Source organism: Centrocercus urophasianus, unplaced genomic scaffold (assembly GCF_019232065.1).
Source record: "Centrocercus urophasianus isolate 14NV4802_14NV808 unplaced genomic scaffold, USGS_Curo_1.0 seq_25, whole genome shotgun sequence".
Classification (NCBI taxonomy): Eukaryota; Metazoa; Chordata; class Aves; order Galliformes; family Phasianidae; genus Centrocercus; species Centrocercus urophasianus.
In genome coordinates, this window is record NW_024884811.1 from 16,931,455 (window position 1) to 16,946,499 (window position 15,045).

At 39.0% G+C, this 15,045-nt stretch overlaps 1 protein-coding gene across 1 annotated transcript in view; it reads left to right on the top strand.

Moving 5' to 3' along the window:
* Positions 1-10,490, top strand: part of NPR3 (natriuretic peptide receptor 3) — a 42,187-nt gene extending 31,697 nt beyond the window's left edge. The window contains exons 6-8 of the mRNA XM_042825730.1: positions 3,591-3,726; positions 5,434-5,521; positions 8,051-10,490. Coding sequence (XP_042681664.1) covers positions 3,591-3,726; positions 5,434-5,521; positions 8,051-8,162 — 336 coding nt within the window. The 3' untranslated portion in view covers positions 8,163-10,490. The remainder of the gene's footprint in view (positions 1-3,590; positions 3,727-5,433; positions 5,522-8,050) is intronic.
* Positions 10,491-15,045: the final 4,555 nt, after the last annotated feature.

Below are 15,045 nucleotides of genomic sequence, written 5' to 3' on the forward strand. Positions count from 1 at the left end.
TATGCTAGCAAAGCCTAATAAATTGTGAATATAAGAAATTATTGTTTAAAATATTTAAGTCCTTTTACTCAGTGGTAAGAAGGACCATTGGGCACAACATATGCCACACTTGGGTTATTCCACTGGATACAGAAGGAGGAGTAGAAACAGAAGTGAAAAACAGCCTATACAGAATAGCACCAGTTGCACCCAGCATAGCTGGGTTGTTTATTAATGCACGGCCCTAATTCAAGCTGTAGTATACAGCTTCAGGTAGTTGTGCTGTTAGCTGCAAAGTAAACATCAACATAAGTTTTGCTCGTAATCTTTTGCTCTTCATCTTCATGAAGAGCCCAGCAAGCTCAAAAGTGAATCAGTAGTCAGACTGAGCTGGACTTTCTCTATGTGGAGTCTGGTGAAATTATTATTTTTGTCAGTCCAGCAGCAAAAACAAATTCAAGAAGCCTTTTCGCATGAGTAAGGATGTCTCATGCATTTTCTTGTGTAAAAATGATTGAAAAACTCCAGCAGTAAACTGCAGGCACTGTCAGAGGTAGGACTAATCATAGAATTGCAGAATTGCTCAGGTTGGAAAAGACTTTAAAGATTATCGAGTCCAAACACAACCTAACCATACTACCCTAATTAACAATCCTCTGCTAAATCATGTCCAAATGGATTTTAAACACATCCAGGGATAGTGACTCAATCATCTCCCTGGGGATCCTATTCCAATGCTTAACCCTTTCAGTAATGGTAGTTTTCCTGATATCCAACCTACACCTCCCCTGGTGCAGCTTGAGGCCATTTCCCCTCATCCTGTCACCAGTGAGAAGTGACCAGCCCAACTCTCACTGCAATCACCTTTCAGATATTGGAAGACAGCAATAAGGTCTCCCCTCAGCCTCCTCTTCCTCAGACTAAACATCCCCAGTTCTTTCAGTCTCTCCTCATAGGACACATTCTCCAAATCCTCCACAAGCCTTGTTACCCTTCTTTGGACCTGCTCCAGCACCTGTGTCCTTTCTGTACAGTACTCAATGTGCTTTCTGCCCAGTACAGGAGCAGAATGACTTCCCTAGTCCTGCTCACCACACCATTCCTGATACAAGACATGATGCCATTGGCTTTCTTGGCCTCCTGGGCACCACTGCTGGCTCATATTCAGCTGACTGTCCATCAGTACACCAAGGTTCCCATTCCATCAGGCAGCTTTCCAGGCACTTCTCCCTAAGCCTGCAGGGTTGCCTGGGGTTGTTGAGACCAAAATACAGGACCTGACACTTGGCCCTATTGAAATTCATTTGGTTTACCTTGGCCCATCGATCCATTCTGTCCATGTCCCTTTGTAGTGCCTTTTTCCCCTCAAGCAGATCAACACTCCCTCCCAACTTGGTGTTGTCTGTGAACTTACTGAGGGTGCACTCAATACCCTCATCAAGATCATTAATAAAGGCGTTAATTAGAAGCAGCCCCAGTGTCAAGCCCTGGGCGCCACCAACAAATCACTGATCATCATTAAATGAAGTTAGGAGTACAGATTAGTTGGGATAAGGCTGGTGTGAACAACTTGTGTCTTTTCTGTTTGTTCAGCCCATTAATTCTTTATCCTCTTTATCAGTTTAATCTCCTGCTCTTAGCCTTCTATTGTTCTTTCCTTTGCAGTTTTAATCTTCTACTTCTTTCATATTACCTTTTTTAATATGTTGCTCATTTTAATTTCTCTTCTACTTTATGATGCATATACATACAAGTAGCATACTTTATGTGTGATTACTTATTATTTGTATTTGCTACATTTATTTTTGTCCCTGTGCCTCACTCTAGAAATACTGTTTCATTGATTCTTGTTTTATTAATTTTGCCAGTTTCTGCTATGCCAGTACATGAACTTTTATTTCTCAACTGAGCCGAGCCAGGTTAATCCTTTTGGGCAGAGCTTTTCTCCAGGATTATTCAGAATTTAAATCTGAAAGGTCCTGGTAAAACAACAGAATACCTGTTCCAACAGATCTTCGCTGCAGGTGTGTGGGTTGTTAACCCTTGCGTGGAGCCCTGCAGTTTACCATGGGTAGTGCTTGCACTGCAACAGGCACTCGTTTTTTGTTTGGAGACAATGAAGAGCTGCCTCCCAAACTCCCTCAATGCATGTGTCAATGTTTAACCGCTTTTACTTCTTGAAAATCTGTATCCTATTTCTGATTTGAATCTGTTTGGTGTCTCTTCATAGCTATTTATTGTTCTTAACCCTTCCTGCATGCTTTCTCATTTTCTAAGTCCTGATGATACAGGAGAACTCCCCCACACCAATTTGACAAATTAAACAATCTCCCAATTAAATCTGTTGCCTGCCAATGCAGCAGATTTCTTACAAGTTTTTAACTCCAGATGAAATACTGGAAGATAAATGAACTCCTTTATAACCAGGGCATATGTTATCTGTCTTTTAACTCTTCCTCTTCAAAAAAGAGTTTAAGTAAAAGTCTGGAGCAGTGTATCAGTGTCTTTAATTTGAAAACTATAATTCTAAAACCTAGTTCTATCTTAATAGATATTTATAGATATTTATAGACTAATACTGTTGATGTGTTTCTGCTGTTGTTGCTATTTCAGTGTTATCATATTTGGACTTTTTCCTTTACTACTGTGAAAATAATTTTTGGAATTATTTTCAGATGAGTTACCTAGTACTAGCACAGTTTAATCCTGCAACTTTGCAGTAGATCCAAAGCATGCTACTTTGAATTAAACCCTGAATTTACAATTGGGGATGGGACTGAAATTGTGAATCATCTCAATGGACTGGTCTGAAATAACAGACCTTGCTACCAGGATGATAAGCATAAAATAGCCTTCCTGAGTAAATACAGACAACAGCAGAAGTAGAAGGTACAGAATGACTGGCTCTGTAGTAGTTCTGCAGAAGATCTAAAGAGATAACTGAAATTGATCGTGTATCTCCTAGACCTTACAAAATAGAGAAGTCTAACATGCAAAATATTTTAAGTGCTTTCTCCCGGTCTCATGACAGTCCTGAGCATTCATTCTGCTATGGAGGATTTGAAGAAAGGTCAAGGAGAGCTTTCAAGAAGGAATATGAAAGAGTTTAAAAAACAAAAACAAACAAACAAACAAAAAAGAACAACACCTTGTGTGAGCTGGGTTTATACAGAAAAAAAAAAAGACTGAGGGTAGAAAGGTAAGTGTCTGTGAGTATGCAAAAGGATATTTCAGGAAGAGTCTCTATGTCGACTGGTAATTGGATAAGTAGTGATGGCTAATTGCAAGAAGGGAGTTTTTGCTTACATGCTAGGGAAAGTCAGTGATGGGAAAGATAATTTCTGGAATGACTGCCTGTGGAAAATGTCAAATCTCCAACTTCATTGGCTTTGAAGAGCAGGTTGGATAAACATCTTTCAGGAATGCTCTTGTTCAGCTGATTCTGCCTTGAAGCAGAGCATGGACTGCATAACTTCCCAAAGACCCCTTCAGCCACATCCTTTGTGATTCAGCATTCAGACACAGGAGTCCAAGCAATTGGCGCAGCATTCCTTTTTGTTTTACTTCTCTAATGTGATAATAAAATCTTTCATTCCTTTCCTTTTGCATAGGTGATCGGAGACTACTATGGAAAGCAGGGGCGTTTTGAAATTCGATCAAATGTGAAATACCCTTGGAATCATGGCAGGCTGAGAATAGATGAAAGCCGAGTTTCGGAGCACACAAACAATACACCTTGTAAATCATGTAAGTTTAGAGACTTAATGCTTCTGTGCAGCTGTCAGAAGACGAATCCTTGTAGTGAAGCAGCGTAACAGGCTTTATTAAACTGCTTAGCACAGTCGTCTTAAGTCGGACATCATGAGTGTGTCCCTCTGCTGATTCTTTGTGAAGCCAAAGTCTTGCAGCCTCTGGTAGTATGTGTTCTGAATCACTTTCCTGAATTTAAATGTGATAGTTGTTGTAGTGCCTGCTTGAGGCGCAGCCCAAGACCCTGAGGCTTTGTGACCTTCCAAGGGTTAAAAGGTAAAATCTGTCTTAGCCATGAGGAAGGATAGAACTGAAACCCTGAACAGAGAATAATTATATCAACAATTAGCAGGTGTGGAGCTCAGTTCTACCAGTGCTCACTTACCCAGTGCAGCATGATTTTCAATGCTATTGGAAGGCATTGTGAGGGGACAACTAGCGAGGAGAGGAGAGGAGAGGGGAGGGAAGGGGAGGGGATTTTCAGATGACCTTAAGCGCACATCCTGATGTGTAGAGACAAACCCCTCAAATGCTCAGGGATAACATAAAAGGAAGGAGCAGTTTAATTTCCTTAATATTTCTCTGACTAAGAGGGCTGGGGCATCTCTCTCATGAAAACAGACTGAAGGAGCTGGGCTTGTTCTATCTGGAGAAGAGAAAGCTATAGGGGCACCCCATTACAGACTTTCAATATTTAAAGGGAAATTATAAACAAGAGGGAAATCAACTTTTTACACAGATAGATAGTGATAGGGCAAGGGGAAATAGCTTTAAAGTGGAAGAAGGTAGATTTAGACAAGATATCAGAAAGAAATTCTTCGCTGTGAAGTTGGTGAGGCACTAGAACAGGTTGCCCGGTGAGCCTGTGGATGCTCCCTTCCTGGAAGCACTCAAGGCCAGGCTGGATGGGGGCTGTGAGCAATCTGTTCTAGAGGAAGGTGTCCCTGCCTATAGCAGGGGATTGGAACTCTATGATCTTAAAGGTCCCTTCCAAACCAAACCATTCTATGACTATGATTGAGCACTTGGCAACTTGATGATCTTTGAGACCCCTTCCAATCCAAGCCATTCTGTGGTTCCGTTTTCCAAAAATTCAGATCGGCATGATAAAAGGGAGCAGGCTGTATCCACATAAAAATGATTTTCTTTGCAGAAGACTAGTCCCTACTTGGGCTTTGCTGTACCCACTGTGTCTATGGAACAAGAAGAAGCTTCTGTGGTTTTAACTTGAAAGGGCATAGATTCTTGATACTGTTGAGTAATCAGTCATTTTAATAAGCTGGCTAATGACAGGTCATGATCCTAAACCAGATGAAATAGAATTGTTTCTGTTATAATGGCTAAAGGCATATCCAGGGCTGATTCCTGTTGTGCACAATGCTGCAATCCTGGTTTGTGTTATGATTCAGATCAAGCTGTCCTGACCAGTTTCTTAACAGCATGTGTATAATCTTTATTTTTGACTCTTTTTTTACTTTATTTGTTACTGATCTTGGTTACTTATTTAACTGCAAGGAAAACAGGGGCAAAAAATAAGCAGTCAGGAACTAGAGTAGAAGAGATTCCCACTGAGTCTTAAACTCTGAAGACTTCACTTATTATCTGGTATTGGTCATTCATTTCCTAGTCATGTGTGTTTTCCAATGTGTGAATGCAAATAGTCCTCATTATGAACTCTGATTGGTGTTTTTTCCATTTTTCAAGCAGGTGGTCTAGGAGAATCAGCAGTTACAGGAATAGTCGTGGGTGCCTTACTTGGAGCAGGATTGCTAATGGCTTTTTACTTTTTCAGGTTAGTCCAATTCACTGAATGTTCCTTCAACTCTTTGCTCATCACCCACACTTTTAGCTCGTGGAAGCATATCTGTGATGGGAGACACCATTATCATGTGTGGTAACACTTCCCCGTAGACAGTGAATATGCTTTGCTTGTACTTTTGTGTGAATCAAAATAACTGACTCAGGGCCTCATCCTGTAACTCTTTACATCTCTATGTAACTTTACTTGTGGAACTAGTTCCAGTGAGTTCTGTTCATTCACAGATAACTTATTAAATTACTTTGGCCTTGAAAGCCTTCTTTGATTGGTATTGCTTGGCAGAACAATTGCACAGTTTGTGATCATGTAAGAAATTTATGTCATTTGCCTGGTACCGTGCTTTGTTTTTGAGCAATGAGTGGAATTGTAGTGGAAGCTGGAAAGAGATGTCTGGTTTGGTTTAAGAGAGCATTTGGAGTTCAAAGCTGTGCATTTAACTTAATAAGCTGAGGTCAGCAGAGGGTGATCGGTGTTTTATTCCTGTTTAGGTAAAATAATTCTTACATTGCTGGCCAATGTAAAGTCTTGAGACTTGATCCTACGTTGTCAGACCAAATTATTTTTATATCAGTTCAGCATCTTATGTATGGTATGATTTATCCTTTCATGATATGAAGAGCAAAAGAAAACAGGAGGGTAGAATTAACCTCTACATATAAGAATCAAATCCTTTTTATCAATGAAAATACATCTCTATTGAAAAAAAAAAAAAAAAAAAAAAAACAAACCTTAACAAAATGAACAGGCAAAACCTTGGTCAGTTTACTAGCAATTAATGGGGTTTCAAAAGATCTGAGAACCAGAACTATTAATCGAATCCTTAACAATATTTGGTACTTACATCATGTGTTGTTTGGATCTGAAACAAGACAAATTAACTGTAACTGTAACTAAAAAAACTAAAAACCTAAAAAAAAAAAAAAAAAATAAAAAAGAAAATACAGCTGTATCTTCATATTCTAGCTCATCAGAAGCTCTTGCATCTTTTTATACATTCCCAATCTGAGCTGGTAATTCTGGGTTTTTTTTGTTTGTTTTTTTTTAAGTCTTGCTGATACTGAGAGAAATTGGTAGTTGAGTACAAGAAATAGGGCAAAAGGCCTACTTGAGCAGACACAGAAATATACAAAGGTCACTGTAGGAACAGGTCTTAGACTCTAAGTCATCTGACACTAAAATCTGAGTTGGAAATCCACCTGAATGAAGATGGGTTGGCAGTCTTTGTATTTGTGGTCGGAGGGGAGAAATGAGCACTTTTTTGGGTGCTTTTGGGCTGCACACACACCTTCCAATTACTCTGTTTTTATCATCTGGATCTGTAATCCATACAAATGAGCATAGAAACTCAGTGTTAAGTGAGCATGCAATCTCCGCTGAAAGATTTGGATTTAAAAGGATTTAAATTCAAGGAGCTACATTTCTGAAAAAAGGGCATGTCTGTGTAGATGAGCTACTGCTGAGTGTGCACTGTCTCACCTATGGAAGACTAGCATAAATTAAGTAAAAAACGTATTTTTTCTAATTACTTCTCAGCCTATGGATACAGATGTAGTTGTCTAGGAACCTGTGGGTAAACAATTTCTGTTGAGTCATACTATTCAAATTAAAACCTTGTTGTTTTGAAAATCCTTCTTCCACCACCACGTACCTAGCTTAGACTAATGCTACACATGCAAGTGGAACAGAAGATGGAATCATGACATGCAAAGATTTTGTGATGCATCCCCACAAAAAATACTGTGTGCAGGTGGGGCTGAACTAATGCCTTTCTGAAGCATTGGTCTTGAAACTCAGTGGAAGCATAAACACATGAAAAGTAAACATGGTAGTCTGATGGTTTTGGGGGAAGATTTGCATACTAAAGGTGAAACTGAAAGGCAGTCAGAAGCAGAGGGATGTATAAATTAGCATATCAGGATCCATCGCAAGGCCCTGGAGGAAGACATGCAAGAAAAAGTATGTCTTCTGAATGAGCAGTTGTATTTACATCTTATCTATGTGCTACACCGCTTTTCTTGATTCATCTTATGATATTATAAACATAGTAGCTTTCTCAGTGGGAGATGGGACAGTTAGTTAGCTAACATACAGTTTCAGTCAGAAATGCAACTGAATAAAGAGTCAAATCCATTGTTTAAACTCTGCAGAAAGTGCCCCCTGTACACAGGAAAGAAATTTGGCTTTGATCAATATAAAGCAGTGATGTGACACAGTTCACATGACATTTCACAAAAACTTCCTAATCACTTAAATCAGAATTTTTCAAAAAAGCAAATGTCTGTGTCGTGATGCTTTGAGACTGCTGTATGACAGTCATTCTTGAGGCTGGGTAAAATATTTCAATGCAAACTACTTTAATCTTTGACCAGGGTTTCACATTCTGTCACATTCCATTTTTCAACTGGAACACAGCTGTCCCCTACAGGCATTCTTTATAAGGAAGGTCCTGTTATCCTATAGCTGAAGAAGGATTTCTCACTCTGTTCCTCTTCTTTCATGCAGAAAGAAGTACAGAATAACTATTGAGAGACGAACTCAACAGGAGGACTGTAACATGGGGAAACATCGGCAGTTACGCGAAGACTCCATTAGATCTCATTTTTCTGCTGCATAAAGAAGAAGAAAAATAATCCCATTCTTCCTGGGGGGAAAAAAAAAAAAAGATTAGGGGAATGGGCACAACCAAAGACATCAGTGTAAGAGGCTCTTGAAGAACTCACTCTTTTAAGCAGTAATTCAGTAATTTTGTCTTAATTTTTTTCAGAAGCTCAGGAATGATTAACTAATCACATTATGCCGCATGGTCTTTCATCTCATGAACAAAAATGATGCAGCTTGATGTTATAGGATGTACTTAATATGTAAAGACAATATTTCTTAAGACATGTATTAAGAACAGCGGATTTGTTTTAATTGATGAGGATGCTGCATTCTCTTTTCCCGTTTTTTAGCTCCTTCCACCCCCTTCCTTAGTTGCACTTCACTTTTGGGTATCAAATACAGATTCACAGACACAAATGCTGGTTTGCTGTCAAAATGAAAAAGTTGGTTAATGTGGGGTATGATCCTGCATCACTGATTTGTTGTGCCTGACTGCAGGAAATGCAGGATTACACACATGGAGTTCAATCCTGAGAGGGAGCTGGTGCTTTGGATGATATGAACTCTGCTGACAATCAGGAAGGTGGAAACACACATGAATCATTCTTCCCTTTTTTGTGTAGTATCAAGAAAAGTACTGATTCTCCCTCTTACGTACTGGGAGCTTAAAAAAACTCCAGTGAGCGATGTGGAGTTTCACTGGCATGAAAGAGTGAAAAAGAAGAGGTCTCCAGAGCAGATGGGCTAATTCTGCAATCTTATTTGTGTTTTTATTGTGCTCTTTTCTCTCTACTGCCATGACCTTTCAGAGAGGCACAGTCCGTGTGGGACCTGTTCCTGTTCCCAATGAAGTCAGTGGCAAAATCCCATTAATTTCAGTGATCACAGAATTGCATCCAAAACGTGTAAATACAAAGGGGTTTGTATAGCTGAGACAGTTCAAAAGAGGGTCTTTTTTTCTGTGTAAAAATGACATTAATGCTACCATTTTAGTTTTATGATATTTTTTATCTTGTATTTTTCTATTAAAATATCTATTTTTGCTTTGGTAGGATTAAAACTTAAGGGGGATAATGTTTTGAGGACATATTTTTTATGATAGGAGTAACATGCAGGGAAAGTCAGCAACAGTAAATGCATTTTAGAACCAGTATTTAGGGGAGAAGAAGTGACTTTATGGATAAAACAAACTTTTTAACCCTTTACTTCTCTAAGCATGTGTGTCCTGTGTACAGTTATTTAAACAATATAAATGCAGTTACCAGATTGCTTATACGATGATAACACTGATCCTGAAGATAATGAACTGTGTGTATTAAGTAGTCCCACATTAGTCAGTGAGGCTAACTTCACCTTTGTACGATTGAACACACAACTATCTTCAGGAATCGGGATGGTAAAACTCTACTCTAGGACTGACTTTAATCTCACTGCCATTAGTATGCCTGGGAACTTTGCCATTGACTTTACCAGGAGCAAAACTGAATCTGTGATGAATTAGCTACTGACGGGTTATTTCACGTTAGACAGATGAGAGGTCTTTCTGGTCAAGAAACGGAAATGAACAGCACGTAATATAAATGATGAAGATGACCTGTAAAAGTACTGTCTGTGAGAAAACCCAGCTATGACTATTGTAATGCATGAAATCTTCTGGCTTATCTTATTCTGATTTCATAAGCAGAACTTTTCTGGTCTCAGGAGTCATAGTCAGACTTTACACAATAGTTATTCTGAAAACTGGCTCTAAAGTCTGTATTCTACAAAATTTTTTGTACTTTGAGAAGCCAGAGTGAAAATTCAGAGAAACCATTTTGAGGTGGCTGGAAGTGAATGAAGGGCAAAAGCTGGCTTTGTTTTCTTTCTGCTGTCTTTTGTCAGTGGAGAAATACTCCATGGAATAATTCATATGAATATTTTTGCTATTTCTTTCATTGCACTGTCTCTTAGCATATGCAGTGGTCATCACCTGCTTGCTGATGGTCAGGAGAGCAGCAGGATCAATGATGGCCATAAACTGGGTAGATTTTAGGATTTTAGGCATTTTTAGGATTTTCTGTGATTGCCATTATTCACCTGATAGATTTATATCATCCCATTTTTCAGTCAAGACCTTTATGACTTCTTCAAAGGAACAGTATCCAAAGTAACACTGAGACTAATGGACAGTTTTCAGAAGTGTATACTCTTTGTCTCATGGACACCAGAGCTGAGTATAGGCTAGAACAGCATTCATACTGTCATAGAGTTGGAGTGAAAGAAGACTTCCTGATTAGTTTCTGGAGATTTTTAAAAATAATTGTGTTTATCTAGTCAATGGACATGGTTTTGTTTGTTTGTTTGTAGTTCTTCGTTAGTTGGTTGGGTTAAAAAAAAAAAAAAAAAAAGATAATTTCAGAGATAACTTCGATCTACTTTTGTTTTGCAGTTAAGCCTTTCATTATTTTTGCTTTCTTTTATCCTTTAGACTACTTTGTCATAGCAAAACTTAAGGAAAATTTTTAAGGATGTAGAGAAAAAGGGTATGATTTGAAGGATAAAATTTTTAGAAATGTAATGGCTATGAGTTGTCCTTCCAGTCTGAAATGCTACTGACCTAGCCACTAGTTAGGGAACAAAGCAGTGTTGGCCTGCCTTTTTACTGTGCTTTCCACAGCCGGAAAGCACAGGAATATTCAGAGCAGAATATCAGAGCAATGAGATCTGTCTGGGGCAACAAGTTGTTAGGACAACTTGTTTGTTTTGTGACGTCTTATTATAACTAGGCATTTTTTAAAAAGTAGAATGAAAGGTCACTCAGTTAAAATGACAGTTCCTCTTACCAGGTTTATATAGGATTTTTTTTATATAGGATTCAGGAAGTTTTTTCCTGAAATGTCTGTTGGTGGGATGCTGGTGGTGGCCTTTACAACTTTACATCCCAACGCCTCTCGTCTTCTAAAGGTGAACCTATTTCATGTGTTAGAGTATTTTAGATTAATGGGCAAAATCTTTCTAAGTTGTTACACAGCTGTGAATTTTTCCCACAGAAGAGTGGAGATTGTGTAAGGTATTTCACATAAGTACATTCCTCTACAGCATAAACAAACTTGCCCTTCATAGCTGCCCTCCACAGGCCTCATGCTAATCTTCACAGGTCTTCCAAGAACCACAGATGAAAAACTGCCTTGAGTTTACATTATTCATCAGAGGTTCTTTACTATCTAATGTTCTTTCCCTTTTTGATTCATGTGCATTAGCTCAATGCAACAACTTTTATGCTTCAGTAAGGAAATGTTTAATCAAAGTAATAATAATTGATTCTCCAAAGAGTTTTCAAAACCCACATTTTTGGCTTCAATTAGTTACCTGTGTTACAAATATGCATTACAGAGCAGCACAAGGAGGGCCTTGATTCAGCCTACGCTTTAGAACACATGAAACATGCTTGACTTCAGCTTGTAAGTGCTTTACTCACTTGGGACCAAAGGGCATCATAACTGGCCACAGCCAAATCCTAGGGAATCTCACCTTGCTTGAATTGGAGCAAGGCTAGCCCCAGAGTCCATATGTTTATTTTGAAGTCTCATAGCTGTGCCTGTAACTGGTGAAATTGAACTGGTGGCTTTGTGTTTTGGTCAGTGGCAAATTCTGATAATTTAGTTTTTCACTGAATTCCCAAATATGTCAGCTTAATAGCTGATACACCTCAAAATTCTTTTCCAGAGAATAACATGAACAAATTGTTTGACTTTACTCCCTTACTTGAAGCATATATACTTCCACTGCAGCAGCATACTCTATAACAGAGAAAGATGAAGCAAAACTTTCAATAGGACCTGTGATTTAGTATGCTGAGACCCACAGCTTTATTCAGCTGCCTAATGCTTTGATGTGGACCTTAGATAGTTTGAGAAGTTCTGTTTACGGACAGTTTATGTGCCTCGGGCTGTGTCTCTTCATAACCAGTTAATTACCAGTTCAGTCAGTGATGTGCTTCGCTCAGAACATTCAATCAGTGCTAAAAATTGCAGTAGGAATGTTGCGCATTTTGCAGGATTGTGGCCAGAATTCCGCTTATTAAATTCATTCATTTTTGAAAACAAATTTTATTGATCTGTTTTCTGTTTGTTTTTAAGAAATGCTTAATTGCATTATTGAAAGTATTTCATAGGGTTTTATTGGAGAATTATTAAGGTGTAGTTAATACTTTGAAAGCAGTGGGGAGGATGAGAGCTAGACAAAATAAGAACATGCTCCATGACAGTATGTTCTAATGGGAGGTTGAGCTCTCTTTCATTTTTTGGCTTGCAGATCCAATCACTCTCTCCTTAAGCAAAACAAAGAAAACCTCTCATTGATTCAAAGGAAGCAAACTCAGACCCTCACTGAAGTATCTTCAGTCTTTAAACTCAGCATCTTGAAGCAGTTCAAAGTTAATTTCTCAGCTTTGCAGTAGAACAGGCTGCATCAGCCTTAGCTGACCTTGGCTCTAGAGCGATTTTCACCTCATGAATGCCATAATGCTCCTGGAAAGCTAAGAATAGACATCAAAGACAGGAAGCTAATAGTCCTGGTCGTAAATTTCTTTGGCAATTCAGTCCACCTTTTCCGGAGCTCAAGACAGTTCCACATCCTTCACCACCCTCCTCTGTGTTTCAGGGAAGCCATGTAGCCATTCTGTTTCTTCAAATAAAGCAGTTGAGGTTTTTTGCTCATTTTCTCCCAGAGTGGAATAAACACTGTTGAATTCCCTATTTTTTTAATGCCCTTTTCTCCAGCTTCAGAAGTACTCTGAAAAGAGACAGCTACTTTCCATCACGTAGTCAGACCTGCTCCCAGTTCCCTGGAAGGCCGCTTTTCTGTAATTTCAGCTCATGCTGCTTGTTGTCTTGCTGTTCAACAGCCTGCACACCTTGCATTGGCCATGCCAGCCAGCTGCTATCGGAGTTTCAGAGCCAGAATTGCCTGATGTTGCCTGTCAAGTAAACAAAGCTAAAAAATTGGATTAGCTAAAAACTTCATGGATTTTAAGTGGAATTTTGAGGCTGGCATCCTTTTAAGAACATCCAAGGCTGGCACTGCAAATTGAAGTTCTGTGATTCCTAGGCACCCTGTGCTGCAGGGCTGAGCTCACAGGAAGCGCAGTGCTCCAGACACGAGCAGATGATGTTAGGTGTTGTGAGCAACAGTTTTTACCCTAGCAGTTGTAAAAAATGACATCAATATTGACCTGCCTGTGGGGCAAATGGAAGCAGACATGCTTCCAGTGGTACATCTCTTTTTCTGTGAGTCAGGAACACGTCCTAGTAACTTCTCTTGCAGCAGTGAAGGATGAAGGGATGCGTCCTGCGGCACATCTGTTTCAGGAGGCAGCATTGGCCCTTTTTAGAAACAAGGAAAACAAAAGTTACTTTTTGGAATATATTTTGAAGACATGCTGGAAAAAGCTTTGCCTTCAGATATGCTGTGTGTACTCCCTCCCTGCCCTTCTTTCTTGCTGTTGAAAGCACAAAAAGATTTGTCTGTGTGTGAAACCTTTCAAGTGGAAGGATGGAAGTGTGTGCACTGTGCCGATCTCTGGTTGGAGGCAGAAATGAATTCTGATGGCTTCAGACCTGTATTTTTTCCATTCTCAGATATCTTTTAACATTCTGACTCTGAGACTGATGAAAAGTGATTAATGAAATTAATACAAGTAGCTGTGAGAGATCTCGGTCCTGGCTGTCTACAGGGGTCAGCAGGCTGTGCAGCAGGTTTTGTTCATGTCTTTTCTCTTCTGGAGGATGACAGGAAGCCTAAGAACTTCAGCTTACCCCAGTGAAGCCTTATGTCTGGCATGAGTGCATCTCTCCCTTTATCTCACTTATAGAAGAAAAAGGATAAAAGTTAATGTTGGAGTTTTTGAAAGGTCAAGGTCGGTTTTGATCGAGATGATAATGCTGCCATGGCTTTGAGGCTTTTTTGGGCTCATGTTTAGTTATGTCCAGTGTATCATTACGTAGACTGTTTTATTATGCTATTACTTCTTCCAGAATTTACCTTTCAGAGTGCCTCTTAACCAACATGCATCAAATTTATAGCATACAGAACTAGCTTTCAGAAGGAGAGGCTTAGAGTTCATTCAGGATCTCTCACTAACCACTAACTTAATATTCTTCATCAAAGGCAAAATCTTCTCAATAATATGACACTGTTAAAATGTGTATGTTAAGCTATAGTACTTCATAAAATCTTATGTGGACTCATTAGGTGTTAAATTTTGGAAAGGTTAAAATCCACTCAGTGTGAACTATTGCTTCGTGTTACTGTCATGTGAATGTTTCTAGAGGACACTTGAGCACACAAAGAAATGTACCAAAAAGGGTATTTTAAAATGATCTTGTTTTAATGGTTTATTTTGTAATCAAATGGTATGCACAAGGAACATACAATTATCTCCCCTCAAACTATGATCAGGTGTTTTGCTATTGGTATGTGAAACCTTCAGCAAACATAAACAGTACAGCTATGCTGATTCATGGATGTTGATGGTCTGGACTTCTCTTCCTCTGCAAAATTCATATGCAGTGTGACAGACAAAGAAGCTACGCTAAAAAGTCAGTATCGTGGTTCCTAATTCATGGCCAGTTATCCTGGTGCCACATGAGGTGATAAATGTGTCCTCTTTTATTTGGTATATCTCTTATGTAGTTTTGTGGCAGATGATGCAATGAATTCTGCAATATAGGATGCAAAGCTTGAAAATGTCCGTTGTGGATATAGGGAAAATACTCAGGAATTGATTATTCTCCCCTGATGATACTATTGACTGTACTGAGAGTGGGATCAAGCCCTGGCTGCACAGCACATTGTCTTTATTGTTCAGTAATTAATTTTTAGGGGATCAGCAGGAAGCTTATTTGCATTTTAAATCC